Raw genomic sequence first — 15,564 nt, 5'->3', positions numbered from 1 at the left:
AGCAATGACATAAAAAATAAGACATATTATCTGTTAAGACAATTTAAAATAAATCGAAACATAAATATTATTAAAATATATGTTAACTTCATATAACAAATGTTAGCTAGCAAGGTGGATATAGAGGCTTGATTATCAATTCACGCATCCAGTAACTTTTGCACATACATTGTGCGTGCGTGTGTGTATATATATATATACTAATTATGAAATATCTATAAATATTTGATATATGGGTGATGTGTCTTCTCCTGAATAATAATATAATTATTTCTCAATTTGGTCAGTTGTATCGTGCGTGCCATGATAAACCAACGCTCTAGAAAACGTTATGAAACTAGAGACGTATACCTACTAAGCTAGTAGTACTAATTTTACAAAAAATAACTAGTCACCCACCTTTCAGCTCTCCCCCAACGGCCTTCTCCTATCTCATTATTCCCAAGAAAAAATATTTATCATTGTATTATAAAATAAAAATTATAAAGTAATTAAACCAAATACAAATAGAGAGAAAGACTGATATATTATTTCAATTTCAAATTGATGTACATAATAAATTGTCTTGGCTCTTTATTTATAAAAGAAATAAAGTTGGTGCGAGGCTTTTCATGAAACTGTTGCAAGGCTTTTCTGGAGCTGCTTTCAAGCTGCATGCATGAATTACTACTAGTATAAAACTTGTCACTTATATAATTAAAATGATGGACGAATTGTACTAACCACTCGGATTATGCTCATTTATTTTTTTCTTTAGTAGAAAAATTAACTTAAATAATTATTCTCTTAATCACTTAAATTAAAAATAATTGACGGATGTATGATAAATAAATAAATAAATATATATATATATATATATATATATATATATATATATATATATATATATATATAAAATTTATGTATAACCATATATAATTAATATATAATTTACAAATATCAACTAAGAAAATTAAACAATAAATCTGGGAAGTTCTTTCTGTAAAGATCAGATTATTATGGCAAATATAACAGTCATTGATATGAAGAATATTAGTCAACTTGACACTTGGTCTTTGCATAATATTTTTGGAAAGATATCCAATTACCAAACAAGGTCATTTGTAATCAGATTTCAGTTTGTTGCATTGGGCGTGACCAAAGTCTATCGATTTAATAATGAAGCAAAAAAATTATTTTGGAAACAGTAAGGGAGTTATAAAGTTCATCGCACTTAATGGTATTTATTTTAGTTTCACTTTTCATATACTCTCGTCCTTTAAAAAAAGGAAGGAATTTGGAGTTGTTGAAAATATAATGAATTAAATAAAAGTATGATACTCTCTAATAATTTAAAATTTGAGATAAGATGATCACACTCTAATATTTGTCGGTCTCAGTATCAATTTCTTATTAATATATTTTTTACGTAAAATTTAAATAATTAGAAACTACATTAAAAAGTATTATGGCAAATATTAAAAGTAATAAGGAATATAAAAATGTCGGGCAGTGGCATAAAGCTTAAGACTAAAATGGATTTAGTCCGATTCAAGAGGTCACTGTTACAATTTGTTCTGGTGTGAAATGAAGCCACTTAAAAATATGTTTCCTTGTCACAATTGAAATGTTCATACGACATGGTCAATATGATCATATTCTAAGTCATAATCACATTGAAGGAAAAATAAGATGAAAAACTATATAAGAAATTCCTTACCACTTCCAAAATTATAAGAAATTGTTTCATAATTATTTAGAGCGAATGTAGATATGTAATATGTTTTTACTTGTTCAATATTTGTTACATTGTAATATTGGACGTGAATGAATTTGAGTGGAGTTAATCAATATGTTAGCATGCATGAACAAAGATAATTTATGTAGTCAATTTTAACATAACTTGCTTAGGATTAAAACGTATTCGTTATCGTTTTTGTAATACATACAATAACGACACTAATAATACATCTAGTGTAGTCTCGCAAGTAAGGTTTGGGGAGGGTAGTGTGTACGCACATGAGCGTATGCATGATTTTTCATAAGCAATGTCGATATTTATAGAAGTTAACAAATCATGAATAAATCACCGTAATGACATCATATATAAAGAAACACAATTCAAGTACACTACTATAACTGCTTCAATTTGTTTCAAATTTAAGGTTTAAAGGTTATTCGAATAACCCAATTCTAGAATAATTAAATAACATGTTGTCAATAATTATGTGCAAATTTTGCCATTGCGGATAAGGGTTCAAAGGTTCAACCCTTGTTCGCCACAATATTTTTCTAGAAGATTTTATATTTGGATTTTATATTATTCATAAATATATACTTATTTAGTAATTTTTTCCGATGAAGCGATGTCAGGTGACACCGCTTCACATCAAATGTCTCCGTCCCTGTGTACGCAGACCTGATCCCTACCTTTAAGAAGGTAAAATATATATTTCTGATAGACCCTCTGAGCTCAAGAAAAATAAAGGAAAGGAACAATAACAAGGTCAAAAAATCGAAGCTTGTATTACATACAAACACACTTTTTATTTATATTCTTAACTCGAGCTATATGATAGTTAAAAAGATTTGACACGATACATTGTTGTTGATAGTCTAAAAATCTGTAGTTGATGAAAAAACTGAGTCTAAATCCGTCCTTGTCAAAATTTACCTTACTTAGGGTAAATTTTAGTCAATGTTGAGTATAGTAAAATTTGACTTACCATTGACACTACAAAATTTGAATATTTTTGACGTCATAATAGTCAAAAAGAGACATTGGAATCTACGAAAGCATAGGGTCATCGTATCACTGTCCGAAAATTAGACAGAAACCAAAATAAAAATAAAGAAAATAAAATTAAAACAAAAATTAATTGTGGGTTAAAAAGTATGAAAAAGAAAAATTTATGTAAGTAGTAGACAACAGACGACCTTGCGGTGTCTTCAAGTGTCGTGCATGCATTTTGTTGCATCCATTTTTGCTCCTTTCTCCACTGCATGCAACTTTCTCTCTCTAAAAATCTCTACAATACTTCCTTTCTCTCTCTCTATATATATGTAAATCTGCACCTGTATATTTGTATCTATAAATCTCTGTTCTATTTATCTTCATCGAAACTATAACCCGCCACCGACCACCGCCGTTAATTTTTTTTTTCAGTGTTAATTTGACCCGCTTTTTTTTTTTTTTTGCTTAAGATTCAGTTCAAGATTCTATAATTTTATGCTCATTTTCATGTTTAGTGCTGGAGTTATTTTTTTTTTTTTGAGTTTCTTGGGGTTTATTTGATCTGGGTCAATGATTTGTTAACGATTTTTTTAGGGTTTTGGTTAATTTAAGAGTTGATTAATAAGATTTGTTGTTAAAGTTTTGATTTTTGGGTGGAATTAAAAATGGGGTCAATGATTTGCATGAATGAGCTTTGTCGTGCAACGACGTCGTCTGAATGGAAGAAAGGTTGGAGCTTGAAATCTGGTGGATTTGCAAAGCTTTGCTATAATTGCGGGTAATTTTTCTGTTCTAATTTTAGCTTTGTCGTTGACTAATTTTTCTTCTTCAGTTAAATTTTCTGATGCAAGGGCAGTTTGGGGATGTGGGTATTTTTGGATCCCTATAATAGAGGGGGAGTTTTTGTTTTTCTTCTCTGTTTGTTGCATTTTGGAATTGTTCCTAAAGATAGGATTTTTAGTCAAATGTTACATTTTTGGCATTTATTTTTTCTGTTATCTGCAATTTCTGTCAAATAGGAGCTGTAATAGTTATGTCTTCAAGTGAAATAATGGAAGTCTTCTTTGGAGGAAGGAGGGGAAGTCATAAGTCGAAGGACTGTATGGTGCCTTTTTGTTCTCATTTTGTTATTTTTAAGCTTTTAAGTAGAGAAAAATGAGTTTTACATGATGGTTTAATGGTCATTGCAAATAAAAATGAGATTTTTCATCTAGTTTTAGGCTGATATATTTCCATGTTATCGCTTAGACACTAAGGTTGTTATAGCTGGATACATCGAGTTCCAAGATATTAACTTGCGCAAATGACTTTGAGTCTGAGGCAATATTACTTTTTTGCTCTGTTGTTCTTCCCATGGCAAATGGTATGCCAGCCTCATTATCAACTGTTTGGTTCTTGGAATCAGAAGTATACATGCTTATAGCCTGGGAATTCAACTTCTATCTTAGAGGCTAGAGCTCCCTAGTATGAAATCGTTGTTGCTTCAGACTCATATTTTTATTGTTAATTTCTTTCATTCACCCTTCTATCATACAAGGGTCCCAAATGAAGAGCCTTTTCGTCAGTCTTGACATATAATTGACTTCTACTTTTGTGGTGTTTTGCCTAGCTATTTATTAATACTAGTTAATTATGAAAGCAGTAAACCAAATTTTTCTGATGCCTCCTCATTTCTGATGCAGATCTGCTTTTGAGAATTTAGTTTTTTGTGAAACGTTCCACTCGGAGGAATCTGGTTGGAGGGAATGTAAAACGTGTAGAAAGGTTGGTCACTGAATCATGTACTAGATTTGCATGGTTAACTAGTGTTTTTGATTCTATCTTCATTTGATCTGGCAGCTTATCCACTGTGGGTGTATTGTCTCAAAATATTTGTATGAGTGCATGGATTATGGAGGTATTGCCTGTATAAACTGTGCAAGCCAATTGGATGGTCATTCGATCAGACCAATACAGGTATCCTTATTTATTAGGAGTAATTTTTTTATTTTTTATATTTGGTGAGACAGAAAGGGACATGCACAGTGGAATCTGATTAAACTAAAAAAAAAATCCGAATATGTACAGTTGAGAAGCGGTGGGTTAGAAGCATTGGCATGCACACGTAGTTGTGATTTGTGAAGTGCACCAGAACCTTACTATCATGTCTTCTGTCTCTCGCCTTCCAATTCTTGACCAATGAGACTAACTCATCATTCGTTATATGTAGCAGCACCAAATTCATTTTCATCATTGTACCTTTGTGAATCTGAATTAGTCATCATATTATGTACTACTTGGATAATTAATGCTTAGCTGTAATTTGGACAATTAGTAACTTCCTTATTCTTCTCTGGTTGTTCATTAGATTTCATGAGTAATTTTACATTACATGTTCTCTGCTAGCGAATTAGGAAGGTGTTGCCTCAGTTTACCCCTATAATGTTGCAATCTCTATATACAGTAAAGATAGTTGTAGGTCGCTGCATTTGTTCACGAACTTTGTTTAGGCCACAAGTCTGTGTTACATATACAACTAATTTGGTGCTTCTCTGAGGCATCAGCCACATCACAGGAGTTTCATGCTTTGACGTGTAGATTATATGTTTTAGTAAGTAGAGTTTCATATTTCATCGGATTATTTTAGGTTAACCGTTGATAGGTATATCTCTGCTTCATTTTAGAGAAAAGGAAAAGGGCCAAATATACCCCTCTACTTTCATATATTGTCTACATTTAACCTCCGTTATACTATCGGGCCAAATTTACCCCTACAATTAGCAAATTTTTAAAAATACCCCTTGATTCGTTAAGTATTCCAAAATCTCCCAAATTCTTTTTATTTAAATCACTTGTTGTTCTTTTTGCTCCATTATTTTCAAATATTACTATTGATGTGAATGCTAAAGTTACTAGACTATACAAATTATTCATAATTCTTTTTTAATTACCAATGCACTTATTTCTTTTCTTGTAATAAATAATATTGGTTTAGAATTTTATTTATTTTTCTATCATATACACACAGTAGAATTTAGTCGGTATATTTATTGTGTATTATATGCAGCTGATCATCATGTATTTACATGTATATTCTAATATATTTTGTCATTGCCTGGTTAGTATAGAGTTCGATCGACTAACTTAAGAGTGCACAATGTGTAGGCATTTAATTAAAGGAAAGTTAAATTAGACAATGTAAAGTCTCTGAGGAACTTCAACTTCAATCACTAATACTTGCAAAGTCTCCATACATTTGGTGCAACGAATTCATTAAAATTGGGATGTTGTAAATATTTTTAGAATTTAGAAAAGCTACCTAATTTAGATTTTTCAATTTACTATACTTTGTTTATTCGGTTGTATTATTTAATATTTTTTTCTCTAATTTAGAAAGCAGGTAAATGCCAATTATTTCAAAAATAGTGGACCAAGAAGAACAACAAGTGATTTAAATAAAAGGAATTTGGGAGATTTTGGATTACTTAATAGATCAAGGGGTATTTTTAAAAGTTTGCTGATTGTAGGGGTAAATTTGGCCCGATAGTATAACAGTAGGGGTAAATTTGACCCGATAGTATAACGGAGGTTAAATATAGACAATATATGAAAGTAGAGGGGTATATTTGGCCCTTTTCCCTTAGAGAAATAATGAAAGTCATGTCGCGAAATTTTAGAAGACAATGTAATGACCAGAAGCTTGAGATTGTACATCTGTTAGCAAATCTATATTTGGGAAAACTATCTTCAATGGTAGATGAAGTTTGCCAAAACTCCCACCTAAAATTCTCAGTCAAGTCATTTTACGCCTTGCTGGTAAACAGCTGAGGGTAATCAATTTCCCCATATGGACGACAAATGCCCCTGCCAAAGAGGCATTTATTGCACTGTGAAGTGGCACTTGAAATGTGAATGGCTTAGAAGATTTTACAGCTTCTCTGTGCTCTCTAGAAATGTAATATTGTAATCATCTTGGTGCAATTTATTTTCTTAACAAAATAAATGCACTTATTAAAAAAAAAGGAGAAACATTGGAAGTATTGTTCTCCAACATTATTTATTGCAATAACTCGATGTATGAGGATGTGTGAACACAAAATGTACTGGTAACCTCACGTTTAGGGAGAATGAACCTTAAAGAGCTTGAAGTCCTTGAGCTTTCCAGAAGGATTTTCTTTAGAGGAGTTATGATTCATTTGCATGTTTAGTGCTCTATTTGTTTTAATTTATCGCGTTTAACTAGTTTAGGGATTAAGAAAAGAAAAATTGGTCCTAAAAAAAGGAATTAAGAAAAGAAAATTATATTCGAGTTATTAGGGCAACAACAACAACAACAAAAAACCCAGTATAATCCCACAAGTGGGGTCTGAGGAGGGTAGTGTGTACGCAAACCTTACCCCTACCTGGAAGGTAGAGTGGTTGTTTTCGATAGACCGTCGGCTCAAGGCAAGATGAAAAATTCGAGTTATTAGGGCATGTTAAAATAATAACTAAAAAATGAGTAAAATGAAGTAATTCGTCAAAAATACTCCTTCATCCCAATAGAAATACCTACTTTGGCTTGTGTGGATACTGAGATAAGATGTTTAAGATTATTATACCAAGGTTATTAAAGAAGTGTTTATAATAATAATTTGGAACATAAAAAAAAAATATTGAGTAATGGTTACTAAGATGTAAGTTTTTATTCCTTTCGTTCAATTTAGGTGACACCATGTAGCTGAACATGCGGGCCTTCCCCGGACCCCGTGCATAGCGGGAGCTTAGTGCACCGAGTTTCCCTACGTGTAGCTGAACTTGTAGTTTAAGATATCATTCCTTTTATACATATAGAGATGTATATGTAGTAAGAGGTAGAGAACCTCAAGTTATTGAATATTGGAATAGTACTTTCAAATGCATCAAAATAGAGTGAAATAGTTAGTGAGGATCCATAGAGCAACCCCAACTAGTTGGAGATTGAAGCGTAGTAGTAGTAGTAGTCGATGTTGATTTTAAATATTTGTGGAAGTATACAGGGCCAAAATTATCTGTCTCCAATAATGGAAGAAGAGTGAGGTCAAATGCAGTTTGGTTCCATGCTGAAATAGCCGTCAATGGTGAAATTCTGACTAGCACTGTAGTATATTACTTTCAAACCGTCACGTTTAATTCTGCAAATTAACGCTGCTTTTGCACTGAGAGCAAGCATGCAATAATTTGATTTCGAGCATTGTTAGAATTGCCTAATCTTGTGTCTGTGCTGTGTCTATGCAACACAGACCCACCAGAGATTATTTATCCTCCCTCCCCTTTTAGCATTTTTTCGCATGTTTTAAACATTTGATAATCAGATGTTCACTTGTCATATTTGATATATGCTCTTTCATAGCTAGTGTACTTGGTTATTTAAATACATTGTCTTTTCTTTAGTTATCATGTCCTAAGAAAATTATCTAAATAATATTTTAAAGATTTGTGAAAGTATCTAAAATACAGCATCAAAATTAGTTGTCTCCAATAATGGTAGAAGAGTTCGGTCAAACTCAGTTTAGTTCCATGCTGAAATAGCCATTCACAGTGAAAATTCTAAACAACACCAACAACAAACCCAGGGAATTCCCACAAGTAGACAAGTAGGGCCTGGGAAGGGTAGTGTGTACGTAGACCTTATCCCTACCTTGGAAGGGCAGAGAGGCGGTTTCTGATAGACCCTCGGCCGTGAAAACTCTAAACCGCCTCCGTAATTTATTACTTTCTACTCTTCACACAGTAGAGGAACCACCCCCACCAGAAAGCTCCCAGTCCCTGAACTTCAAAATATTGGCAAATGAATAGGTTCTCTTTGTCCTTTTTTGTTTTATTTCACTTATCTAAATGGTGTTCAACATATTGACAAATGAGCAACTTCTCTTTTCTGTTTCCCCCCCCCCTCGTATCTCACTTATATAATTGGAGTTCTTTTTACATGTTTTCTTGAAGTCCACTTTACATGTTCTTTTACTACTTATTCCACGCCCTGAAAGTATACTCTATAACAAATTTAGATAATGTTCAATAGACGTAATTTGAGTCTTAATAAATTCGAGAAATGCTTTGGCAGATACCTGGTGATGATCTTCCCAATGGAACCTTGGGAACTAAGGCTACGCAGCCACTGGGTGTTGAGAATAAAATGGATGAGAATAGTTTTGACAAAAGAAGGGTTATGCGGTTGAGCAAGCCAGTGGAGACCAGTGAGTCTGGTCAACTCTTTCAAACTCAAAAGAATGACATTAAACAAGAAACAATGCTTCCCATCGGTAATGTCAGTACATGCTTTTCAAATCTGAACCAGCAGCCCGTTGGAACAGCTTCTCTATTTGGCAAGCCTGATAATGACAGACAAAGCCAAGGGGTTAAAGATATGTACGAATTGATCAATCAGCCATCTCTAAATTTCTCATTGAGTACTCTTGTTGGTGCGTCTAGTTCAGCACAGCCTTTTCCTGGTGGAGATGTTGAAGGAAGGGAACAAAGCAAAAGTTCTCCCTTTCAACTGGGCCAAAGGACACGCCATATATTGCCCAAGCCCCCCAAACCTAGCCCCAATTCAGGTTCTGAATCAAACAAAGCAATGGCTTCACAGACACGGGTTGCAAGGCCGCCCGCTGAAGGCCGAGGTGGCCGCAACCAATTACTGCCTCGATACTGGCCTAGGATTACAGACCAGGAGTTGCAACAAATATCTGGAGAGTATCCTTGTCAAAAGGTTACTGTTAGTTATCTTTGAGTTGTGTATCGCCCCTATTTATCAAATTGGGATTCTTTAACTATTATGTATATATGCGACTAATTTTTGTAATTTCAATTTCCTCAAATAAGCCCTACTAAAAATGAAATGAAGGTAAAAATGGCAATATTAGACCTAAAAGAAAAATTTAAACGCTAAAATGGTGAAAACTCAAGGAGGCTAAAAAATTCATTCTCTACAGGGATCAGAGGCTCTACTTATGGCTCTTTTTTTACTTTCCCTCCCCCAGTTTTGATATCATTTATGTTGACTTAACTGCAATTTCAGTTTAAAATCTACTATTGTACCACTGTTTGAGAAGGTCCTAAGTGCCAGTGATGCTGGTCGAATAGGCCGTCTGGTTCTGCCCAAAGCATGTGCTGAGGTAAGAGCTTACTTCTTCAGATGTTTTGTAATTTGTGAAGTTTGGACAATATGATATCTTGCCTGTTATCTTTATGGTCTCAAATGGTTAGCTTGTGATGCACCTTTTTTGCGTCATCAATGCCAATTCCTATGCAGGCGTACTTTCCTCCAATTAACCAATCTGAGGGTCTACCTATAAGGATTCAGGATATAAAGGGTAAAGAGTGGACATTTCAATTCAGATTTTGGCCCAATAACAACAGCCGGATGTATGTTTTGGAGGGTGTTACCCCTTGTATACAGAATATGCAATTGCAAGCTGGTGATACTGGTAACTCTTCATTCTTTCTTCTTATGAAAAAAAAACAAAAAGAAATCTCTTCATATGACCAACCCTGTTTGTATTAATTATAAAACATTTTCTTGCATGCTTACATCTGTTATTTCTTTTAAACTCAATGGAAATGCCCCCCCCCCCCCCCCCCCCCCAAAAAAAAAAAAAAAAGAAGAAGAAGAAAAGGCAAAAAGAGGTCTATGGATCGGGTACATTTATCAGAGAAATATTTTTCCACCTCTTGCAGATGGCTAGTTATTTGGATGCTGTCTGTCCTTTATTTCGCTCATGAAGGACTCTGTACTTGATAGTGATAGTGATTTTCAGATAAACTACTGATTATGGTCTATTATTGTAGTGATATTCAGTCGAATAGATCCGGGAGGAAAGCTTGTTATGGGATTTCGAAAGGCAACGAACAATGCTGACATGCAGGTTACCTACAAAAATATTGGTTGCTATAGTCAGCTTTCGTTTCAAGTTATTATAGTGATTTATTTCCTTTTTTTCATATGCAAATAACAGGATCCTCAACTGTCTATCCTTCCCAGTGGCTTTGCAGAAACTTCATTCACTGGCATGACTGAAAATCTTCAGGTGAGTGTTGCTCCTAGCCTGTTAGGTCTTTTTGCTAAGCAAGCATTTGAATTTGCTCTTTCCCTTAATACAAATTCTTTTTCTCATCGAAGCATGAAAAGAATGGAGGCAGGGCAAGTGATGATTCTGTGAATCGGCAAGTGCCGATTTCAGAGAAGAAAAAGGCAAGAAACATAGGGTCCAAAAATAAGAGGCTTCTTATGCATGCTGATGATGCTATGGAACTTAGAATCACTTGGGAAGAAGCACAAGAATTGCTACGGCCACCTCCGACTTCCAAGCCTACCGTTGTTGTGATTGAGGACTATGAATTTGAGGAATATGAAGTACGTGCAACCCAAATGTAGAAAGTGTTACTAAAATTTTTTCCCTTTCTTTTAATTGTATGTCATTGTCCTTCCCTTTTCATAGTCAATGATAGACAGTAGTAAGCGGAATGTCTAATGCTCTTTTTTTTCCTACAGGAACCACCAGTCTTTGGAAAGAGGACAATATTTACTGCCCGATCTTCTGGGTAAGGGAAAAATTGACTACACTGAGTGAAATTTATCTGTAGTTCTCTATTATGATAAATGGATCAACTTGTGCAGACTTGAGAAATTTGATATTTTGTAGCTCAGCGTATTCAGAGAACTTCGTTCAATGTTCAAACTGTCACATGATACCTTTGAACTACTTATGCCATTTCACTATTTGGTTATGTGCTAGATATTTTTGTTTTTCTAATGAGCTAAGCTGATTGCTAATTTGTGTTGTACCGTTGTGCAGGCATCAGGAGCAATGGGCTCAATGTGACAGCTGCTCTATATGGCGTAGATTGCCGGTGCATGTTCTCCTTCCTGCAAAGTGGACTTGTTCGGACAATATTTGGGACTCAAGAAGGTCTGTATCTGGCTCCATCCATCTCCCATTTTGGCTTTATATTTGAGACTAGGTTATTATATCATTTCAATTTCCCAAGATATCACATTTCTAAAAGAAAAAGAAAAATTGATCTTTGCCCATATGGTGGTTCCTCGGTAGGTAAACCATAAACCAGGGGGTAATTCCGTTCAACCAATTTAGTGACTTCTTACTATGATATTGGTAGTCGGTGCAAACTGAGATGTTGGTGTTAGATGAATGTGTCATGTTTTTCAGATGCATTTGCCTTTTTTGGGGGCGGGCAAGGGCGGATTTATACGGGAAAATATGGGGCACATAACCCATGGTCTCTCCGCAAAATTAAATATTTTATGTACACATTTTCTAAAAGTGGTATAATATTAACTCTTGGCACCCATGCTCCAAAAGGTTGAATGGTGCACTTGGTTGAAGGTTGAATTATTTACCAAGAAGAAGACGGATCAATTCCCACTTGATAAATTTTTTCCTCTTTTTTTTTTTTTTTTTTTTTTGGGTGCACCCATGACGCATGTACTAGAAATCCTACTTCTGCCTTGGGGGTGGGGGTGTTAGCCTAAGCAAATTTTGTTATTTCATTTAATAACTTTTAGTTGTATATACTCGGCCAATGTTTGATAGGTGAGCTAGTTCTGGTATACCTTTGTCCAGGGATTAGATGGATACTCTGAAGAATGACATTTTCTAACCCTTTACTGCCAACTACATTTTCGCAGATGCTCTTGTGCTGCTCCTGATGAGATTAATCCGAGGGAACTGGAAGCTCTCTTTAGAGTTGGCAAGGGTATTGAATATTTTTCCTCATTGTTTAGCAGAAATCTTCAATTCCTATATTTGTTTTTCATTTTGATTCTTTGTTAATGACATGGAATGTTCACAAGCATATGATCATGAAGTAGTAAGGAAATTTATATACATGGACAAGAATGACGATGGGTGATTTGAGTGGGTTTAATTTCTTGTAGAATTAAGATTTGGTTGTTCTGTTAGTAACAATTTTGACAAGAGTGGGTTGCTCTAGTGGTGAGCACCCTCCATTTCCAACCAAGAGGTTGTGAGTTCGAGTCACCCCAAGAGCAAGGTGGGGAGTTCTTGGAGGGAGGGAGCTGAGGGTCTATCGGAAACAATCTCTCTACCCCAGGGTAGGGGTAAGGTCTGCGTACATACTACCCTCCCCAGACCCCACTAGTGAGATTATACTGGATTGTTGTTGTTGTTAGTAACAGTTTCTTAGAGGTCACAGTTGCTAAAAAGTCGGTTCTCACAAGGAAAAGTTTTTCTATGTGCAAGCTTCAACATGAACCATCAATTCCTAACGGATAGTCGTATTTTGCAAATGCAAGTGATGGAAAGAAAGTTTAGGGAATTTTCTGTTAAACAGGCTTTTCTCCTGATGCTGGGAATTCTACTTCTCATTTATATCTTGATGTTCTTTATTGGCTCAAAGCATTAGAATTTAGAAAAGATCCACTTAACTAGGGTAGGAGGGAGAGAGAGGCTTCATTTTATTTTTTGACCTTTTCTGTGATATATTAATCAGCAAACACCCTCCCCCACACCGGGGGGGGGGGGGGTATGAAGGGCTGTATGTTGAACGTGTCTGTAAATATCTCAAAAATAGTAGATGCATTATGTTTCCTGTATGTAACCCTATACAATTGAAAGACATGAATTGTGAAACAAGATCAAGGTTAAATTTTATACGTTGACTACTGGGCCGGGTGCCTTTTTGGATCCTATAAAATTTATTACGATGTCTCTTTTTTATGCTTAACTATCAAATAAATGAAATGCCTATATGTTTTCTGGATTGGTTTGTCTTGGTTATCACCTTTGTTTATATAATTTGGTCACTCACTATTATTGTCTCCTCATTTCAGATCTTAAGAGGCGAAAACTTGTAGAAAACAATGAAGATTGTGAGCCTTCTGGTCTCGATGCCTTGGCAACACTTGCTGTATTAGGAGATAATATTGGGGATTTAGGAGAGCCTTCAGTTGGAGCCACTACTAAACATCCTCGACATCGCCCTGGTTGCACTTGCATTGTTTGCATTCAGCCTCCAAGTGGAAAGGGCAAGCACCAGCCCACATGTAAGTGCAATGTCTGCTTGACTGTGAAACGTCGGTTTAAGACACTCATGCTACGTAAGAAGAAGAAACAATCAGAACGAGAAGCGGAGCTTGCACAGGCAAAGGATCAGGTTCCTCCTAAAGATGGATCAGAAACAGATGGGGCCAGTGGAACTGATCAGTTGCTTCACATCAATCAATCCGAGAACGAACACATGAATCTTTCCGAGAACGAAAGGGATACAAACGGGGATCAGACGGAGGAGTTTGGAGCCGGGAAGGGACAGTTGGACCTGAACTCCCATCCTAATCGCGACGATGACATGCTAGTAGAGGCCACTGCTGGAATGACCATGACGTCCCTTGTTAATGCTACCGACCTTCCACTGGAGTATCTAACACAGAACGGGCTCGAGAGCTTGGGAGACTCTTTGCTCTCACGAGCTGCCGGTGAGAGTGAAGGAAACCATCCTGATAATGGATTCATGAAAACTGCAGATGCTGAACAAGAGAATAAAGGTGATGAAGGGTAAATTCCCTAGATAATTTATTTCTTTTGTTTATTCAATTGTTTGAGCTTTTGTTAAGTTATATACATAGAGTGTTATTTCACAACCCCATAGTTGTTGCTATATACATACTCAAGAGTTGAAGGAGTCTATTTTGTCCTCCCTCCCTTCACTTTTTGTGGGTTCTCATATGTACCTTCTAATGGAAAAGGTGTTTTTGTTAATCTCTAATCTATCATTATGAAATGATGGATTTTATATTAAAATGTCATTATTTAGGATTACAATTACTCAACTGAACTTTTTAGGCGCGCCAGTTTATTTTATTGAAGATCATAGAATAGGGAGTTTGATGCGAAACTCTAGTCCATTGCATGCCAAATAGTGAAGTGATAATTTTTTTTTTTTTTTTTTTTTTTTTACAGATACTCCCCGGTCTACTTTAATTGATTTTATCGCCTTTTTTGTGATCCATATTATTTGACAATAAAACTTTCATAATTCTATAAAAAGATGAACAAAGTTGGTCCGGAGATGGAAGTTAAATGGAAGTTTTTCAGTGAATAAAAATAAAAGCAGTGCCTACACATTTATGATTTACAGCATTAAGAAAAGAATTGATTTCTAACTTAATGCATAAAGCATTACGAGCCCCACAATTAACATGCACAAATAAGTATCTACTCAACAATATATAATAATAACTCAAATACGTTGTGTGTCACTTCCAGAATGATAGATGAATAAATCTAAGTCACAATTACTCAATTAAAGAGACGGGCTGAGAAATCACGTATGTAAAACAATAGTAAGGTTTCGAATAAGTTTTATTAGGTACTTTAACCGTACTAATTGAAATATTATTAAAATTTCAAATAAGTTTTTTCTTTCTTTCCGATACGGGGCACGAGCACGACTAATTAAACTACTGATACAATTCCAGATAAGTTGGTGACCCTACACTAAAGGAAATTCATTTGTTGTTTGCAACAATTTTTTTGGGTACCAAATGCAACGCATTAATCAATATCTATATTTGGGTCCATTCTGCATGCCTAAAATAGTCTAAATTCCGTACGTTGGTTTAAGATTTGGCCAAAAGTTTAATGTTTCCAGTTCAGAAATTGATATCTATTGGTTAGGAACCAAATCAAAATCGAACCAAATCAAATACTAGATGGGGTTCAATAGTCATAGAACCTATCATTAGATGGGGTTCAATTCTCAACTTCTACCAATAAAATTGCACGTCGCCTCACCACAAAAATGATATTGAAAGAACAGTATGTATGCACTTAATTATTTACAGGAACTTTAGCACTTAGCATGTCAAATCAGTC

The 15,564-nt window shown here is 34.9% G+C and overlaps 1 protein-coding gene across 2 annotated transcripts; it reads left to right on the top strand.

Annotated features, from left to right (window-relative positions):
• Positions 1-2,902: 2,902 nt before the first annotated feature.
• LOC104098758 (B3 domain-containing transcription repressor VAL1-like) lies at positions 2,903-14,448 on the top strand. Of its 2 annotated transcripts, none has more exons than XM_070177913.1 (13): positions 2,903-3,491; positions 4,396-4,477; positions 4,553-4,669; positions 8,775-9,406; positions 9,732-9,828; positions 9,966-10,140; positions 10,502-10,578; positions 10,669-10,740; positions 10,842-11,066; positions 11,205-11,254; positions 11,509-11,622; positions 12,360-12,427; positions 13,524-14,448. In XM_070177913.1, exons 1-13 carry the CDS (start codon positions 3,379-3,381, stop codon positions 14,246-14,248), a joined length of 2,547 nt encoding a protein of 848 aa, XP_070034014.1. In that variant the 5' UTR covers positions 2,903-3,378; the 3' UTR covers positions 14,249-14,448. The 2 variants fall into 2 exon arrangements, with proteins under 2 accessions (XP_070034014.1, XP_070034013.1); XM_070177912.1 differs by having other exon boundaries at positions 10,833-11,066.
• Positions 14,449-15,564: the final 1,116 nt, after the last annotated feature.

The sequence above is a fragment of the Nicotiana tomentosiformis genome, chromosome 6 (assembly GCF_000390325.3).
Source record: "Nicotiana tomentosiformis chromosome 6, ASM39032v3, whole genome shotgun sequence".
NCBI classification, from domain to species: domain Eukaryota; kingdom Viridiplantae; phylum Streptophyta; class Magnoliopsida; order Solanales; family Solanaceae; genus Nicotiana; species Nicotiana tomentosiformis.
The sequence above is the reverse complement of the archived record's forward strand: the minus strand, read 5'-3'. Positions and strand labels throughout refer to the sequence as shown.